Source organism: Peromyscus leucopus, chromosome 8b (assembly GCF_004664715.2).
Source record: "Peromyscus leucopus breed LL Stock chromosome 8b, UCI_PerLeu_2.1, whole genome shotgun sequence".
Lineage (NCBI taxonomy): Eukaryota > Metazoa > Chordata > Mammalia > Rodentia > Cricetidae > Peromyscus > Peromyscus leucopus.
The window spans coordinates 53448263-53468235 of NC_051086.1; the positions used below are offsets into that span (position 1 = coordinate 53448263).

A 19973-nucleotide genomic window follows, 5' to 3' on the forward strand; every position below is an offset into this window, starting at 1 on the left:
TACCCTCACCACTACCCCTGTTCCTGACGGTTACCATACATCCCTTTCTGCTCAGTCTGGGTCCAGGCCCTGTGTGTCTGAAGACATGGAGTTTGTGTCAGGATACCGGGATGAGTTCCTTGATTTCGCTGCCCTTCTCTTTGGCTGGTTCCGCAAGTTCGTGGCAGAGAAGGGGACCATGGGGACCAACCTTGAGGGCCGATGGCGTCAACTGGAGGCTCAGATAAGGAGGCTGCCCCAGGACCCTGCCCTCTGGGTGCTCCACGTCTTACCAAACCGGAGTGTGGGCATCAGCCTGGGGCAAGGTGCAGAGCCAGGTCCTGGGCCAGGCCTGGGGGCTTCCCGGCTCCTGGGAGATGAGCCTCCACTCCATCTGAGGGACCTGAGTCCTTACGTCAGTTTTGTCAGCCTAGAGGATGGGGAAGAAGGGGAAGAGGAAGAAGATGAAGAGGAGAATGGAAAGGCCAGTTCAGGCACGGAGAAGGTGGAACCACAGGGAGGTGGGGAGCCGGCCCCTCCAAGCAGGGAATTGCCCCAAGAAGCAAAGCCTCCAGCCGAGTCACAGGTGACCCAGCAAGAGACAAGCTGTGATGACAGATGCCGAGAGGACAGAGGAGAGGATGAAAGGGCTCCTGAAAAGAGGAAAGGGCGGAGGAGTGGTGAGAACCCAGGGGGGCCCTGCCCTGTCCCCGTCCAGACACCTTTCTGAACTCCTCCCACGTCACCCAAACCCCAGTAAGAGTCACAAGCTGGTAACCCTCGCGCAAATCTGATGCCCAAAGTTCTGCTACGGTGTGCTTTTGTCTTTTTAACTTGAATCAGCATCTAGGCACTGTAAAGAATGAAAGTCCAGAGACCTTGCATCTGAAGAAAAATCCAGGTGCTAGGGCTGGAGAGATGGTTAGGAGGTTAAGTGCACTGGCTGCTCTTCCAGAGGACCCAGGTTCAATCCCCAGCATCCCCATGGTGGCTCACTACCTTCTGTGACTCCATTTCCAAGGGGATCCCACACCTTCTCCTGCCTCCCGCAGGCACTGCATACATGTGAGGTACAGACATACATGTGGAGAAAACACCCATAGGCGTGAAATAACAAAGAAACAAAAACCCCGATTTTGATTAGGTGCCTATGTGACTTACATTCTGGCCCTGCGCCCCCCCTTTAGATGGGGACCGCCTCTTTGATCTAGTCCCTTCTACTCATTGAAGTTGTCTGCCCCTCAAGGCATCTACATTTGGAATATCTGACTATGACTATCTGCCCCCTTCTCTCACCCAAATTGTCCCTCTTTCCCCAGAGGCTGCCCCCCTGCACCTCTCCTGCCTTTTGCTGGTGACAGATGAGCATGGCACCATCTTGGGCATTGATCTGCTAATGGATGGAAGCCAGAGCCCAGCCACTGAGAATCTGGCTCCTCGGGCCTATGCTCTCCTTTGCCATAGCATGGCCTGCCCTATGGGGTCTGGGGACCCCCGAAAGCCCCGACAGCTTACTGTGGGAGATGCCCACCTGCATCGGTACACATATCTGCTATCAGAGGGTGGGAAGGTGTGGGATCGGACCCATCCCCCACCCCCCAGCCCTTTCAGCCTGATACCCACCTTCATCCCCATGCAGAGATCTGGAGAGCCTTGTCCCGAGGCTGGGCGTGAAGTTAGCGAAGACCCCCATGCGGACATGGGGCCCTCGGCCAGGCTTCACTTTCGCTTCCCTCCGGGCTAGGACATGCCATGTCTGTCACAAGCACAGCTTCGAAGTGAAGCTGACACCCTGGTGAGCACCCCCAAGGCTGGAGTCAAGAGAAGACTCCAGCAGTCAGACAACCAAAGTAGAAAGGCGGGCGGGGTGGGGTGGGGTGGGGTGGGGTGGGGTGGGGTGGGGTCCCCGCAGACAGACAGAGGGAGGGCCAGGAAGGTAGGAAAGGTTTAGGAGAAACAAGTTAGCCGCAGGATGCAATACAAACACGCAGATTACAGCCGACAGGACGAACAGTTCCCCCCTGTGTCCCCAGCCCCCAGTGCAGCGCTGTCTTATACTGTGGAGAGGCTTGTTTCCAGGCCGACTGGCACCGATGCCCAGATGATGTGAGCCACAGATTTTGGTGCCCGAGACTTGCCACTTTCATGGAGCGAGCAGGAGAACTGGCAAGCCTGCCTTTCACCTACACCGCGGGTACCGTAAGAAGGCCAGCGTGGCAGGGAGGGGAACCTGGGACCAGGTCTTTGGGATTGGCTCCAGGGCTCGAAGAATGAGTATTTGGTTGAAGTCTGCATCCTTGGAATACGAGCTGGTGCACTGGGTATGACGGATCAGAGACAGAGCAGCTGAGGCCGAAGGACCGGACCCCTAAGAGAGACCAGGGCATCTGAGGGCATTGATTCAAACACTTGCTGCCCACTTCTACCACTGTTCAGTTGCACGACCTCAAATATTCCACTTAGCCAGGCATGGTGGCACGTTCCCAGCACTTGGGAGGCTGAGGCAGGAGGATCTAATGTTCCAGGGCACCCTGTGCTACATGACACCTTGTCTCTAAAACAGGACAAAACAAGAGCTGGCCCTGACAGGCATACCTGTCATCCCAGCACCTGGAAGGTGGAGAGAGGAGGAGCAAGGGTTCAAAGCCATCCTCTGCTACATAGTGACTTTAAAGCCAGCCTGTGCTATAATGAGACCCTGCCTCAAAACAAAAAATTCCCACTTTAAACCCAAGTTTCCTCATCTGTAAAAGAGGAATACTAGCGAATAATAAATCATATTTAATTATTTCAAAGGTTATGTAAGCTCTTGGTGCCTGGACATGGTAGACACTCAAAAGAAAATTCCCTCCCTAGATAGAACCAGGCTCAAAGTCAGGGTCCTTAGGGATAACAGAGGAAAGCTAAAGTCCTGGGGCCTAGCCACCAAGCCCTCGATCTTTACCCCCTTCTGCAGAGGTGACCAGTGAAACCTTTAACAAGGAAGCTTTCCTGGCCTCTCGGGGCCTCACTCGTGGCTATTGGACCCAGCTCAGCATGCTGATTCCAGGGCCTGGCGCCCCCAGGAACCCCTGGGGCAGCACACCATCCCTCAGTCACCTTCTCAATGGTATGTGGGTCCTCTTGCCAAGAGTGGACTCTTTTTTTTTTTTTTTTTTTTTTAATGCCGAATGCTGTTTATTGAAGGAGGGAAGAGGTCTTAAATACAGGCTTACAGGACAATGGGAGAATCCCGGAGGGCAGAAGTTCACTACCGATGTTTTACAATCTTGCATCTAAGCTGTTAACGCCCATTATGCAGGATACACAGACAAGGAACTTCCCTTAAGCATTCAGGAGGGTGGAATCCAGCAGGGAATTAGCATTGGGAGGATATCAAGGTCAAGGTCAGCAAGCAAGGCAACAGTTACCCAAAACAGGTGCCAGGGCCCTACAGGTCCCCCTTTTACTAAAAAATGAGCTTCTGACTTAGGTTGCATGGGACGTCAGCAGGTCACCTTACCCGTCATGGAGACATCTGCCCAGGCCACACAGGTGCTCTGTCTTAGGTTGTTGAGCACCCCCCAGGCATTACCCATCTCTGAATACTCGTTATCATACCGGCTCAATCGTGTGTGAGCTGAGGAGTTAACTGCTGCCAAACATCTCAAAGTGGCGCTGGGCTTGCAATCTGTGTGTTCGACACAGAAAAGATCAACAGAAGTCCTAACCCACCCATAGCCAGTAGGCTAAAGACAACTGAGCCATTCCCTTCCTTAACGAGCCTTACTGCAAATTGAAGTCCTTGTAAGATGGTATCCCAAAAGCAAATGGAACTTGAGTTTATAAATTTATAATTTTCAAAGCCAATCGAAATGTATATAACTAAGGAACGGACTCTTAAGCCTAGAGGAAGGTTGTGGGGCTGGCGGACTGGACCAGGTCCCATATAACCACTACTATACACACCACCCCTGTACTAACACCATGGGAGGTTTGGGGGAGTGGACCAGGTCCCATATAACCACTACTATACACACCACCCCTGTACTAACACCATGGGAGGGGTTGGGGGAGTGGACCAGGTCCCATATAACCACTACTATACACACCACCCCTGTACTAACACCATGGGGGGGCTGGGGGACTGGACCAGGTCCCATATAACCACTACTATACACACCACCCCTGTACTAACACCATTAGGACTACTTTAAGTCTTTCCGTAGACCTCAAAGGAGTCATTCTGCCTGACCCATTCAATAACCCTGTCCCCAGGCTAACTCCAATCCTGCTTCAGCTTCAGTCCTTCTCCCAGGGTGCACAGCTCTTCCAGGAGGGAGACGAGGCAGGTGGGGGCATACAGCCCCTAGGCACTGTTTCTCATCCACTCAGGTGATCCCTACCAGCTTCTGCAGGGAGATGGACCTGCATTGATGCCCCCGGTGCCTCTGGACCCTCCCAGGAGCCTCTTTGGTGAGCTGGAGGGGTCCTGAAAGAACTAGGAGTTGGGACAGAGATCCTGGAGGGGGTGGCGGACAGAAACCTGGTGCCTGAGAAGAGGGGGTGGGGCGGTGCTTATTAGAGATGGAGGCCCAAGCCTGGGATCAGGCCCCCCATTAAGACAACTCTCCCCAGGTTCATGGCAGGATTACTACACGTGGAGAGGCCTTAGCCTGGACTCCCCCATGGCTGTGCTTCTCACCTACCCGCTGACTGTGTACTACGTCATCACCCACCTGGTACCCCAGTCCTGTAAGGCGTGCAGACAGGATGGGAGGGTGGAGGGGTGGGGGGTGGCAGGAGGGGAGCCCGGATCTTTAATGAGTGGACTTCTCACCAGTCCCTGAGCTCAACATCCAGAACAAGCAGTCACTGAAGATCCACGTGGTAGAGGCCGGGAAGGAATTTGATCTCCTCATGGTGTTTTGGGTAAGCCCCGACTCAGAGAGTGTGTGCCTTGAACAGATGGATGTGGTCGTAGTGTGGGACCCCCGAGCTGACCTTCTCTCTCTCGGTCTCTTAAGGAGCTCTTGGTCCTTCTGCCCCACGTGGCCCTGGAGCTGCAGTTTGTGGGCGACAGTCTACCACCTGAGAGTGACCAGCAGCATTTTACTATGCAGAGGGTGAGAACTAGAGAGGGACCTGCTTCTCCAGCCCCGCCTCTGATAGCCTGGCGGGTCCCTCTCTCCTTCCCCTCCACCTTCCTCTGCTCTTCCTGGTGCTCCCATTACCTGGACTTCCAGTGGCTTCCCCACCCCACTCCTGGACCCACAGGATGGCCCTGAGGTGTCTGTGCGTCCTGGTTCTGGGGTATCAGCACGGCTCAGCTCTGGGACCAAGGAGAAGGGAGGGCGAAGGGATCTGCAAATCAGGGTGTCCACCCGGCCCTACCACCTGCTCCAGGGACCCAAGCCTGACCTGGTTATTGGTAAGAGCCTGGGCTCAAGGACGGGGATGTGGGGAATGTAAAAGAAGCGCACCGTGGACACCCGTGTCCTCCTCTCTTGGCAGGATTTAACTCTGGCTTTGGTCTCAAGGACACATGGCTGAGCTCTCTGCCCCGACTGCAGGTGGATAATCTCACCTACCCAGTTCCTTTCTTTCTCTCAAGGACTGGGCTCACCCACCCCTCAACTGCTCCACTGACTCGGGGAGTACCTCTCCAGCATCCTGGTCTCTTCTGAGGCTTTATCTATCTGGGAGGGTGGGGCTTGGGATGTATCTGGGCGAAGGAGCCTGCCAGGGAGTGTCTGAGGACCCACCCACACCTCAGTCTCTCCGAGTGCCAGCTTTCTTCACTGAGAGCAGTGAGTACGGCTGTGTGATGGATGACCAGACCATGGCGGTGGCCACAGGAGGGGGCACCAGCTCGCCCCAGCCCAACCCCTTCCGCTCCCCATTCCGCCTCAGAGCTGCTGACAACTGCATGCCGTGGTAAGGGCCCATGGCTGCCTGTTGCTCTCCTGACCCCTGATTCATATACTCTATAGCCTAAAAGGTCTCTGTACTCCTGGGATTCTCTCCGCCCCAGGCTTACAACCCTGCATCTCTGTCCTCGTTACTCCTTGCTGGTCTGGAACAACCTCCAACACAAACAACCTTTTAGATCCCGCTCACAACATCTCTCAACTCCTCACCCTACTCCTCCTAAAAAGACTCTTTTGCTCCTCTATTTTTTTCTGGGGATCGAACCCAGGCGTCAGGTTTAGAGTCCCTCACACCACCCACCGCCACCTTAACTGCACCTAGCCCCGAGCCTGTGCCCTAGCCTCACCAGTCCTGCCCCCGACCACGCCCTCGCTGCAGGTACTGCAACGCCTTCATCTTCCATTTGGTCTACAAGCCTGCCCAAAGCGGCTCCGTCCGCTCGGCACCCGGCCCTGCGCCTCGACCCCCGACTCCCGCTGCTCCTCCGGTCCCGGCTCGAAGGCGCCGAGGAGAAAAGAAGGCAGCGCGCAGGCCCCGCCGGCGCAGATGAGTGCCGAGTTGGCAGCGGTCCACTCCCTTCCCAAGCATGCTTCCGAAAGGAAAACACTCCAAGGCCCGGGGGAGGACTGAATGTCAGCACACAGGAAAGGTTAAATAAAATCCCTTGTTTGAAGCCTCTGAGTTCCTTTGACTTCACCCTCCTGATCGGTTCATTACCCTGGGAATAGAGATGAGGATTTAGGGATAACTTTCTCCCGGTCCTTTTTACTATGCGGGGAGTCGGGTATACAACCTCCCCTGGTAATCCCCAAATCCTCTCCCAGTGTTGGTAAGACGGTTTCCAGTCTGGTAACATCCGGGTCTCCCACCAAAACAACGAAAGACCAAAAAAGCCGAAAGTGGCTACCCCTCGCTGGGCTGGGAAGCAGAGAACCTCCATGGGGCACAATCCACACTTGGTTTGGAGTTTTGAAGAGCAAAACTCCACCTTCTCCCATTCTTCACAATCCCACACATCCAGAACCTAGACCTCCCTGCCAACGTCCCCTTCAGGGACCTCTCTTTCTTACCCCACCCCCAGTGTAGGTTGAAAGTGAGGTTTGGTAGACAGGAATAGGAAAGCAGCGACACAGTACGGGGTCGATGTGGTGAGCCGTATTACAACAGGGTCATGCAAACGGAGCCTGGCTTTCCAAGATTTCTCCACGGCCAATCAAGAGCGCTGGTAACTAACTGTCCTTTATGTCAACATGATGGCCTCTCCAGAGGCCAGCAGGATGGCTCAGCAGGGAAAGGCACCTGCTGCCAAGCCTAGTAAAACCTGAGCTCAGTCCCCAGGATCCACCTGGAAGGAGAGAATCAGTTCCTGCTAGCTGTCCTCACCTCCACAGGCACAGGCATGTGTAAAGACACTGCATACACAAGTTTATGATAAATAGGTTTTAAAGTTTTTAATGTTAAAAAAAACATTTCCATATCATTAGCTTTGCAGAGCTGATAAAGAACCCCCCAAGTCAGGTGTGATGACTTATTCTGCAGTTCCATCACCAAGAATCTAAGACAGGAGGATTGCCTTCAGTTCAAGGACAACCTATGCTACTGTCTAAAAAAATGGTGCTTGGAGGCGGCTTTCTCTTTCCACCATGTGGGTCCTAGGAAAGGAACTCAGGTGTCAGGCTTGGGGACAAGCCCCATCAGTTGAGGGGCCATCTCACCAGCCCCAGGAGTTTCTTAACACAATGTCCTGCTCACATTAAAATTCCCCCAGTTAGCTCAAATATGCCTTTAGTGTTGCTCTGTTCCGATCAAGAAATAATGAGAGCTGAGTATAATGGCAGATGGCTGTAATCCCAACATCTGGGAAGCTGAGGCCGGAGGAGCTCCCCAAATTCTAGGCCAGTCTGAACTACAAAGTGAGACCTCACCGAAAGAATGATGGGGCGGGGGGGCTGGAGAGATAAATGGCTCAGAGGTTAAGAGAATTTGCTGCTCTTGCAGAGGACCCAGGTTCCATTGCCAGCACCTACATGGTGGTTCACAACTGTAACCCCAGTTGGAGGGGATTGGATGCCATCTTCTGACCTCCTTGGGCACCAGGCGCACAAGTATACACATGCAGGCAAAATATGTACACACATCAGATAAAATGAATGAATCTGATTTTTTTAAAACATTTTTTAAAAAAGAATGAGAGGACTGAGATTTGCACACCGCCTTTGGTTATGTCTTAAAGCCGCTATTATTCTATAACAGACCTCTCTCTGCCTCTTCTCTTGCATTTTCACAGAGCTTATTCGTTGAGAACCTAAAGGAAGCAGCTTGTCCCCTAGAATGTTTCTGAAACTGACTGCTGACTGCTTCTTTGGGGTTGCATTTGTCCTTTATCCGTGTCTTTAATTTCCACAAACACGCCACTAGGTCTAGATGATTGGCAGTGTGTTTTCATGCCGTCCTCGCCAACCTCAACCAGCTAAGCTCATGACTTCTAGTTCCTCTGTCCCTTCAAGCCAGACACCTCTAAATGACAATATGCATTCTGTCATTGTGGAATTACCCATTTTCTTGCTCAATTATTATTTCACTTCCTTAGAGAGGGAGGCATTTCCTGCTTCATACTTGAAAGCTAGACAGACACATCCCACAAGCCCTGAAAACACCTTTGATTTCCCCTTTCTCGCAATCATAATTCCTAGTCTACCCTTTTGGTTACACACCAACAAAGGGTAGGCACTCCATCTGTCTCTAAAGGTGTGGAGGGGCCCAGGCCTAGGAACTTGTTATGCCGTGTATCTAATTACTCCCACACACTCATGCTTTCTACTTCCCCCTCCTTATCATTTCTCCTTAGCTTCAGTCTCTGTAGTCAGAGAGGAGAAGCTGGGTTTCCGGGTGAGCTGAAGAGAAACAAAATGTTTCACTGCTCCTTCTCCAGCCAAAAATAAACCCAAAATTCCTGGCAAAAAAAAAAGGAAAGGATATGCTATCTGCAAGCCGTGGGATTGCCAAAGATTCCTTTACTCACTTTGTTCCACCGACCCGTTCACTTTTCTCCCATGAACAGACAGTACTTTTCTAATAAAAATGTTTCATAGCCGGGTGGTGGTGGTGCATGCCTTTAATTCCAGCACTCAGGAGAGAGAGGCAGGTGGATCTCAGTGAGTTTGAGGCCAGCCTGGTCTACAGAGAGAGTTCCAGGATAACCAGGACTACACAAAGAAACCCTGTCTCAAAAATCAAAACAAAAAGTTTCCTATGCAAACTGCTCCTTTCTGAATTCACTTCCCCCTGAGCATGGTTTCATGCCTGTTATTGCATAAATTGAGAAGGCTAAAGCCAGAGAACCTCTAGTTCAAAGCCAGGTCCTGAGACTCTGTTCAAGAAGAAAGAATGAAAGGAAGGAAGGAAGGAGAGAAGGAAGGAGAGAAGGAAGGAAAAGAATAAACAAAACCAGGAAGAGAATATTTCATAGTGTATAAATTATGTGAACTTCAAGTTAGAGTGTCTGTAGAGCTGTAGAAACAGAGCCATAAACATCACTTTGCATATCAACTGATGCTTTAGGACACAAATGCAGACATTGACTATAATAGGTTTTCTGTCCCCTGATAAAAGGTTTCTCTACTGACACAGTGAGCCAGATTAAGCTGAACTGAAAAAGTATAACAACAGGTTTATTTGAGCAAAGCAATTTCCGGGTGGGTTCTCCAGCCCCAGAAATCAAGGCCAGAGAAGCCATACACCCAATCTAAAGCAAGGAGATTATATAGCTCGTAGGTGAGGGGTGATGATGTGTCCACCACAAGCTGGGTTTGTGCCCAAGCACAGTCAAAAGCTGAGTGCTTAGGTGGGGACTTGGGCTGCAGGCAGCTGCAGGGGAGGAGCTGCCATGGCTGTCAAGAAGGCAGAACCGGGCTTTCTGGAGCCACCCCTTGTCGGTGATTCTCTGAGAGGGCAGGGTTTGGAGAGACACAGGAGCGGGGCTTTCCAGACCATGCAGGGGTGAGCTGGATGTACCCTGTGTGTGCTGTGATTTGATGTGAAATGTCTCCCTAAAAGTCTCAGCTACCAGACAATGGGCTTTTTGGAAGAGATCAGTGGTGAGAGCTCTGGCTTAATCAATTAATTCTTTAAAGGATTCTTGTTACTGAATTATTACCAGGTGGTGGGAAGTAGGAGAAGGCAAGTCTTTGGAGGCATGTCAGTGGGGTGTCATGTTGTCCCAGGCCCCTGTCTGTCTCTTTTTGCTTCCTGGTTGCTTTGAGGTAAGAAGCTGAGCTCCATAGGTCCTCTTGGCCAGGATGATCTGCCTCATTTCAGGCCCAAGTCATAGAGACACAGATCGTAGACAGAAACCTGTGAGATGGCAAGACCCAAAGAACAGCAGTAAATCCTTTCTCAGGTATTTTATGACACCAATGAGGTCTAATATGATTGACAATAAGAACCCCATGACTACAAATGCTAAAATAACTAACAGGCCTTTGGCAAAAAAAAAAAAAAAAAAAAAAAAGTGTGCTAGCCTATTACAGGGTAGGATTTTGAAAATGTGGGTTTAAGACATTTTGTGTGAATCACAAATCCAATTAGTAGGTCTCAAAACACTTTCTCAGCTGGGCGGACGTGGTGGCACACACCAGTAGTCCTCACATTTGGGAGGTGATGGTAGGCGGATCAGAAACCCAAGGTCACACTCAGGTACAGAGAACTTGAGGCTAGCTTGGGCCATGTGAGACTTTATTTTTATATTTATTTATTGTTTTTGAAACAGAGTTTCTATGTGTAGCCCTGGCTGTCCTGGAACTCACCCTGTAAAATCATGCTGGCCTCAAACGCACATATCTGCCTGCCTCTGTCTCCCAAGTGCTGGAATTAAAGGTGTATACCAATACAGGTGACTAAGACTTTTTTAAAAAACAAGACAAACAAACAAACAAAAAAAAAAAAAAAACCATCTTTTAAAATGAAATAGAGTCTAACAAAATAGAATAAAGTGAAGTATTAACGTGTATTATATATGTGTATTATATGCAGTACTAGTAAATACTATTCTGGTTCACCTGCATGTGTCACATCTGCTTATACATATGTAAATGCACTGCATCGTGATATAAAATGCCATCTCTTACTATAGGCCATGGCCTGAAGGAAACAGACAAGAAAATTACAACACAGCGTGATTGGTGTGAGAATAAAAGAACTACATTCTTTGGGACCTAGAAGAGGCACCAAGACAACCTCTGGATGGTCAGGCAAGACTTCCAGGAACAGCTGATTCTTAAGCCACGACCTGAGGAAACATGGGAGTTCACCAAGGAGAGGGGAGAAACATGGCAGCTATATCATAGCCCGTGCAAAGGTCCTGGGGCCAAAGTAAAAGTAGGCAAAGCACTTGGGACAAAAGACAAGAAGTCCAGTCTGGTTGGAGTTTAAAATCAGACCCAGCCTCTCTCTCACTTCCTCTCCCTCTTTCTTCCCCTCTCCCTTTCTCTCAGTGTCTCAACTATATAACCCCAGCTTGGCCTTGAACTGGGGGTCCTCCTGCCTTAGACTGTAGAGTGCAGAGATTGTAAGTAGGGACCACCATGCCAGGCTACCCCACCACCACTCTTATCACAGTCCTTTTCTTTTCTTTAGGCATATTTCATTCATTTGTTCATTTACTAATTATCATAGGCACACTAAAACTACTAAAAAAAATAACATCCATGAAAAAGGAGACCATATTTGAAAAAGCACATTTTGATTATATTCATTTACCTGTGTGTATGCATCACAGCACATATACAAAGGTCATGAGAGAAGCTGCAGAGCTGGTTCTCTCCTCCTAGCTGGGTCTCAGGGATCAAACTCAGGTTGCCAGGTTTGGTGACAAGTACCTTTACCCGCTGAACCTTCTCACTGGCCCAAAGGAGACCATCTTGTTTATAACCGTACCCTAGAAAAGTGCCTCAGATATCACAACCACTCAGCAATCACTACAGAAATTTTAGAAAGATATTCCTATTCTATTGGAGTTGGAAGATGTAGCTCAATTGGTACAGTGTTTGCCCTGCATGGGCAAAGATCTGGGGTAGTTCCCCAGCACCACGTAAAACCATGCATGCCTGGTGGTGCACCTGTAAACTCAGCACTTGAGAGGTGGAAACAGGGGATCAGAAGTTTGAAGTCATCCTCTGCCACACAGCAAGGCTGGCCCAAGATATGCGAGATCGTGTCTCAAAATAATAATAATAACAACAACAACAAAGACTATAAGAGATGATAAGCAAGAAAAACTGGAGAAGACAGAGCTGACCGGCAGAGAACCCTCTGGGCTAACGGAGAGGTAGAAACAATGGATGTGATCCACGCTGGAGGGAAGTGAAGGACAGAGAGAGGACAGATAATGGAAGGTGGACACAAGAGAGCACTATCTGCCACAGCCAGGACACCATAAGAATGCAGAGCACTGACAGCTAAAGAGGGTGAAGGAGAAAGACAGTTTGTGCTGGGGCTTGAAGTCCTTGTGGGACATTCTGGGGAAGATTATGATCGATGAAGCCCAAGATCAGCTCATGTGACCGTGAGAATAGATTCGAGCACCTGAAGGGACTGAGGGGTGGCCGTCAAGCCACAAGTGCTGGGAAGGTGGCGTAGCAGTGGAGACCTTGCCTAGCATGCCAACGCCTCGAATAGGATCCCCAAAGTGAAAAAAAAGCCAAAAGCAGAATTCACATGGGAGGCAAAATATAATAGTGTGGAAAGAAAGAGGATCCAGGAAGGCTACAGAGAAGCCAGGAGAGAGGGCGGGAAAGCCAGAAAATCAGGAGAGGCTAGAAACAGGAAGGGCATCAGTTAATGTGGGCCAGGTAGGAAATGGAAAGACGGCTGCTCTTGGCAGCAAACTGGCATTCCATAGAGTGGTGGTGGCAGGCTGGAGATCGAACGTAGGTGGAGGAGGAGTGTGTGGGAGCCTTCCTCTGGGACCCTAACTTTCTCTGCCCTTCACTTCCTTCCAATACCTACGCCTGCTTCTTCCTATGGAGACACAGAAACAACTACCAGGAAAACGTGCTTATTTTACTTTTGAAATGCCACCATCTTGTAGTCTAGCACTTTCTATGCATTTTATAGTGAATATATTTTCAGTTATATTTATTTATTTGTGGGTTTTGCTTTGTTTTGTTTGTTTTTTGTTTTGTTTTGTTTTTGGGTTTGGTTTTGGTTTTTCAAGACAGGGCTTCTCTGTGTAGCTCTGGATGTCCTGGAACTCACTTTGTAGACCAAATTGCCCTTGAACTCAGAGATCTGTCTGCCTCTCGAGTGCTGGGATTAAAGGTGTGTGCCACATGCCCAGCCTTCTTTATTTGTTTATTTATGAGATAGGTCTCTCCAGCCCATAGTCTAGAATTTACTAAATAGGCCAGGTTGACTTCAAATTCTCAGCCTCCTGAGTGCTAGAATTGTAAGCATGTGCCACCACATCCAGTTTTGAAACAGAATCTTATTATTACTATTTAGCTCTAGCTGGCTTGGAATTTACTATATAGCTGAGGCTAGCATTTAACTCTCAGTAATTGTCTGGCTTCAGCCTCTTGAGTGCTATGATTACATGCATGAGCCACCATATTTGGCTTATTTATTTATTTATTCATTCATTCATTCATTTTTGGTTTTTTGAGACACGGTTTCTCTGTGTAACAGAGTCCTGACTGTCCTGGAACTTGCTTTGTAGACCAGGCTGGCCTCGAACTCACAGATATCCTCCTGCCTCTGCCTCCTGAGTGCTGGGATTAAAGGCATGCACCACCATGCCCAGCTTGATTTTTTTAATTGTTATATAATTTCAACTATTCAAGTATAATGTGCCATGACAGATCAGAGTGACTGGTATCACTTTTATCATTTTGTGTCAGTAACATTCAAAATCCTTTGTTATGCTGCTCTGAGGCATACAGTAAACTGTCCACCACACCCTGTATATACAGAACATTATCCAAATGCACCCAGGTCCACTGACCACTCTCAATGAATATAAATGACCCTCAGTCTCGGTCTACAGGAAGAATCACTGTAACCATGTAGCTGTATTTGTAGACACTTTTCACCAGAATGTAGGGTTGGCTTTGTTTTAGACAAAATTTTAATCATGCTGCGCATAATTCTGATTCCTTTGTAATTTTTTTTTTTTTTTTTTTTTTTTGGTTTTTCGAGACAGGGTTTCTCTGTGTAGCTTTGCGCCTTTCCTGGAACTCACTTGGTAGCCCAGGCTGGCCTCGAACTCACAGAGATCCGCCTGGCTCTGCCTCCCGAGTGCTGGGATTAAAGGCGTGCGCCACCACCGCCCGGCCCTTTGTAATTTTTATTACATTAATTACTTAATTGGCACATGCTTGCACCAAGGTGCATGTGCATAGGTTAGAGAGTATCTTGTTGGTATCAGAATCAGGGCATCAGGCTTGGCAGCAAGCCCTTTGTCTGCGGAGCCAACAACTTCCTTTTTCATGTTCAGTTTATTACGGCCAGTTTGTAAAGTCTTCGAGCAGCCTCTCTTCGGGGTTGACTACACACTCATTAAAGTTCACACTGTAATCAGCTCTAGTTTTGGACATGTGAGCAATTCCTAAATTTTCTCCATGATAAGTGAAGGATGAAGTGAAAAGGGGCCCAGTTTGCTACCAATCAGGATCCAAGACAGTCTGGACCTGCTTGTTGAGCGAGGAACCGATGTCCCTACTTTGCATGGAGTTTCTGATCAAGGAAGAGAACTTTTTATAGGCATCTGGTAAATATGTAGGTTGGGGGCTGGAGACACTATCAGTCAGTCCCAGCTCAGCCTTTCCGCCTCAGGCCTGAGGCCCAGGAGAGAGGAACCATAGTCAGAAATCTAAGGAGCCATTGACAAGAACCGCTGTAGAGCCAATGGGGCTTCACTTTTGGGGACACACAGGGTGGTTTTGGGAGGTACTAGTGATTCCAAGGAACCCACAAGAGTTCCTCCACTCAGGGATGACTGGCAGCTTTCAAAGCTTTTGCTTTCTCACTGGGGCATCATAGATGAGATAAGAGTTGGCAAGCTATGGGTTGTTAGCAAACAGCCCTAGTTGATGGCCACGTGCTGAGGCAGGGGCATGGGCTTAGTTTCCTAGTGTTTGAAGAGTATGTTTGCTACCTTTCTGTTGTCAGTTTTTAGTCTGAGCCCACTGTAATCAGAGAACTCTCTGTATGATCTCAATGTTTAAAACATTCTAAAGGTAATTTATGTTTTCTTCACATGTGTGTGTGTGTGTGTGTGTGTGTGTGTGTGTTCTGTCTCCACGTATGTATGTGCATCACATGTGTGGCTGATGCCCACAGAAGTCAGAAGAGGGTGTTGGATCTCCTAGAACTAGAGTTACAGACATTTTTGAGCCGTCACATAGGTGCTGGGGACCAAACCTGGGTCCTCTGTAGGATCAACAAATGCCCTCTCTAGTCCCTCACCTCAACTTTCAAAACTCGCTGAGGATTGATTTTATGACCCGAGTGTATGGTCTACCTTAGCATGTGTTCCAAGGCTACTTGAAAAGAGCGAGTATTCTATTGTTGGGTGAGGTAGTCAATAAATATTGATTACACCCTGTTGGTTGAAGGTACTGTGTTTTTGTTTCCTTATTGATTTCTGTTTAATTGTTCAATCAGGGGCTGATGGGGGAGCTGTGGCTTAGGACTTCAGAGAAAACTGGCTGGAAGCTGAGCTCTCTTAGCCTTCAGCAGAGAGGAGAGGCTGGCTTCTAGGAAGGTAGACAGACTGATAACAAGGTAACCAGACTCTAGAGAAATGCTTCTCAGAGCCAAGCTCCGCCAGGCTGGGATGGGAAACCCAAATATCAAATACTCATGTGCTCACGCTGTGCCGGATTATACACTGAGTTCTTGACATGCCCCAATTTCACAACAAGTCAGGGAACATTACCCTCCCTTCCTGATAAGGAAACTGACTCACAGGGGACCATGTGACTTAATCAATCAAACACACCAGGCAGTTGAGCTTCAGGACATGGGCCTTGATGCCCCTCACTAGCCTCCTCCATGCTAAAGGATGAGGTTTTCCAGGACAGTAAAAAAGGCTTTGCCTGGGAACACTTCCTTCCTGGATGCCAGTCTTTTTCCCTCTGCCCCTAATCCTCTCTCTCTCTCTTTGTGTGTGTGTGTGTGTGTGTGTGTGTGTGTGTGTGTGTGTTTGGGGCTGAGACAGTCTTTCGTCGGTCTGGAGCTTGTCTAGTAGGCTAAGCTGAGTGGCCAGCGAGCCCCGGGATCTGCTCCGCCTGTCTGTCTCCCAGTGTTAGGATCACAAGTCAGCGTCATCACAGCGGCCAGCACTTCTCCCTTTTTTTTTAAACATGAGTTTCGGAGATCAAAGTCTGGGAATTGGACTCAGACTTCCATGCCTACAAGGCAAGCATTTCCCACTAAACTTTCTCCCCAGCTCCAAAGTCAGCTCACTTTCAACCAGGCATCTGTGATTAACCATGCAGAAAATCAGAAACACTTGTGCTTGGTCCTCTTTTTTGTTTGTTTGTTTGTTTGTTTTTTGAGACAGGGTTTCTCTGTGTAGTTTTGGTGCCTGTCCTGGATCTCACTCTGTAGACCAGGCTGGCCTCAAACTCACAGAGATCCACCTGGCTCTGCCTCCCGAGTGCTGGGATTAAAGGGGTGCACCTTGTGCGCCACTGCCCCCCAGCATGCCAGGTCTTCTTAAGGAGAGCCACAGTGCTCTAAGATCACCGATCAGCCCTGCCCACCCCACCAGCACAGTGAGAAGGGTAAAGGCATAGGTAAAACACAACACAGGAGAACCTAAATCCAGCCCCCCCCCCAAGCTGGCTAGTTTCATCACAGCTATATTTAGGCTCTGGAATTCCCCCCTGAAGATCCATGTGGTCCTCACAGTGCTGCCATTGGAGGATGGAGGAACTTCTAACATGTAGAGCATGATGGGAGGTCTTTCAGGTCACCGGGTTACGGCCTTGAAGGGAAATGTGGTACCTGGGCCTCTCCTTGTTTTCTTTTGCTCCTTGGCCACGAGGTGAACATTTTGACATGTACTCCTGCTAGAATGAGCTGCTTCCCTACAGGCCTCCAAACAACTGAGCTCACCTGGTCATGGACAGAAACCTCCTATTCGTGTTTCCCATCCGAGGCTGGTGGAGCTTGGCTCTGAGAAGCATTTCTCTAGAGTCTGGTTACCTTGTTATCAGTTTGTCTACCTTCCTAGAAGCCAGCCTCTCCACTCTGCTGAAGGCTAGGAGAGCTCAGCTTCAAACCAGTTTTCTCTGAAGTCATAAGCCACAGCTCACCCGTCAGCCCCTGATTGAACAATTAAACAGAAATCAATAAGGAAACAAAAACTCAGTACCTTCAGCCAACAGGGAGTAATCAATATTTTTAGGTTACTTCACCCAATAATAGGAACACACAGAAAGGACGAACGAAGATAAACCTGTTCTTCTCTAGAGGTTAATTATCTCAGGTATTTTGTTATAGTTATGGAAAGCAAACCATGACCTTAGGCAAGTGACCAGTTTCTCTGGATCTATCTCCTTGCATGAAATTAAACATAATAATAGTGCCTGAGTTTCATCCTCAGCCAGCCTTAGCCACAAACAGCTCTATTCATCTCCCTTGAGAGCCCAGTCTCCTAGATCCTCCCCATCCTGCCTCAGATCCTTCCGTTGAGCTTTCTGGGACTCAAGGTAAGACATTAACACACTGCCCCAAGTCACCAGGCTGCTCTCAACTTTCCTGTTGCTCTCCTACACTCATGAAAACCAGCTCTCCCTGCAGCACGGAGAGCTGGTAGCTATTTTCCTTTCCTCCCACACTCTGCGTACCTGGAAATAATGAAGGCGTCTTTCTTGCTTCTTGTTGCTCCCAAAATATTCTCTTTCCCAAACCCAAGCATCTTTGAGGGACACACCAACAAACCACATTCTCCATAGCCTGTCATCACCGGACTTCCACTGATTTCATCAATGCTTTTTTTGCCTCTCCCCCACCAGACAGGGTTTCTCTGTGTAGCTTTGGAGCCTGTCCTAGAACTTGCTCTGTAGACCAGGCTAGCCTCGAACTCAGAGATCCGCCTGCCTCTGCCTCCCCAGTGCTGGGACTAAAGGCGTCCGCCGCCACCGCCTGGCTCATCAATGCTTAAGCGTCTGGCATACATTTGCTTTTCTGTTATGAGTCTTTGTTTGTTCGTGTGGGTACAAGTCCACCTGCACCGTCCAGCCAATACCCTGACATCTCAGTTCCATGTCCTCTGCACTCTGGTACAATCTTTCCCTCCACCCCATCTTAGCTACACACTCCGTGGTCAAAACCCAGGCTCTGGCAGGAACTGGCCAGCTCCAGACTGCCCAGTACAAGCATCCCCTCATTATCCCTCTTCCAGGACCATCCTACCAGCGAGTGTCCAAGCCTTCAGGCTCTTTAGTCGAAGCATTTCATATTTGTACTGTGTATCACCCTCTTCTTACCCTTACATCTCAGCTAAACCAGGCATCCACTTGTCTTTTGCTGTAAACATCTTTTACTATACTACTTTGTTGGTGGTTTTTTTTTTTTTTTTTTTTTTTTTTTTTTTTTTTTTTTTTTTTTAGATTTATTTGTTTATTATGTATACAGTATTCTGCCTGTATGTGTCCCTGCAGGCCAGAATGAGGGCACCAGATTCATTACAAGTGATTGTGAGCCACCATGTGGTTGCTGGGAATTGAACTCAGGACCTCTGAAAGAGCAGTTGGTGCTCTTAACCACTGAGCCATCTTTCTAGCCCGGTGGTGTTTTTTGTTTTTGTTTTGTTTTGTTTTGCTTTTTTAAATACTATTTGTTTGAAACAAAGTTTCCTGTACTCCAGAGTGGCCTCTAACTCATCTTGTAGCTAAGGATGGCCTTGAACTCCTCATTGTCCTGATTCCATTTCCAAAATGCTGGGATTAGGGCATGAGCCTCACACAGCTCTGAGTACACTTGGTTCTCCTCTTTCCATTTTACTGGACTATTGACACTGCAAGCTGAGCCAGGCATGGTGGTGCACACCTTTGTCCCACTACTCAGAAACCTGACTCAGGAGGATCATCACTACTTTGATGCTAGCCTGGGATACATAGTTAGTTCAAGGCCAGCTTGAGCTACAGGGCAAGTTCCTATCTCAAAAGAACGAAACAAATGGGCAGGAAAGATGACTCAAGGGTTGAGAGCACTGGTTCCTCTCCCAGAGAACCTGAGTTCACTCCCCAGTATCCACATGGCCACTCACAAGCATCGGTGACTCCAGTCCTAGGGGATCAGACCCCCTCTTCTGGCCATGGTGCACACAAGACAAACCAGTGATACCCAGACGTACGTGCAGACAGAACATCCATACACACAAAACAAAAACAATAAAAAGTTGAAAAGCAGTCCCAGCCCACCACCCCCACAGTACGGGACACACAGAAGACAGTCAGAGCCCCTACCAGGGACAGACGCCACTAGGAAGAGCAAGTATGTGACGGAGAGATGGGAGAGGAGCAGAGCAGCTCATGTGCTATGGAGAGTCAGAACTGTTGACAAGAGTGAGGAGCAGGCCGACAGGAGTGGCCTGCAGAACTACCTGAGGCCACGTGATGTCAGGCTGGTGTGCAGAGCGCCACCTCTGGGTCCGTGGCCCTACTGCAGCTGGGGTTTGTGGCCTGTGTTACCACCAAGGGCCATACAGATATTTGATGTCTGAGCCAGCCACCAGAGGCCATGCTGATGTCCGAGGGCCATACTGATCTGAGTGGCTTGCACTGTCATAGAGGCCATGGTGACATCCAGGTCCACGCTGCAGCGGAAGACCATGTCTGGATCCATGGTCCCACCGAAGCCAGGGTCTGTTTGATGTCAGTGGCCCAGATTACTATCCAAAGCCACTCAGATGCCTACGGTCTAGGAGCCACCAGAAACCATGCTGATGTCCAGAAGCCATGTTGAGCTGGTTCTGCCCATCGACAGTTGCAGGAGAGATGGTCCCGCCCCTCACCAGCTGCCACACACAGAGGCACTGGCACAGTGTTGGCACTGGAGAGCCGGCCCCAGTGGCG

At 49.2% G+C, this 19973-nt stretch overlaps 1 protein-coding gene across 1 annotated transcript; it reads left to right on the plus strand.

Moving 5' to 3' along the window:
• Positions 1-69: 69 nt before the first annotated feature.
• Positions 70-6562, plus strand: Zmynd15 (zinc finger MYND-type containing 15). The gene is made up of 13 exons (XM_028862165.2): positions 70-659; positions 1299-1518; positions 1619-1774; positions 2013-2173; positions 2936-3088; positions 4354-4434; positions 4597-4713; positions 4802-4890; positions 4986-5084; positions 5236-5389; positions 5473-5531; positions 5735-5895; positions 6268-6562. Exons 1-13 carry the CDS (start codon positions 86-88, stop codon positions 6437-6439), a joined length of 2196 nt encoding a protein of 731 aa, XP_028717998.1. The 5' UTR covers positions 70-85; the 3' UTR covers positions 6440-6562.
• Positions 6563-19973: the final 13411 nt, after the last annotated feature.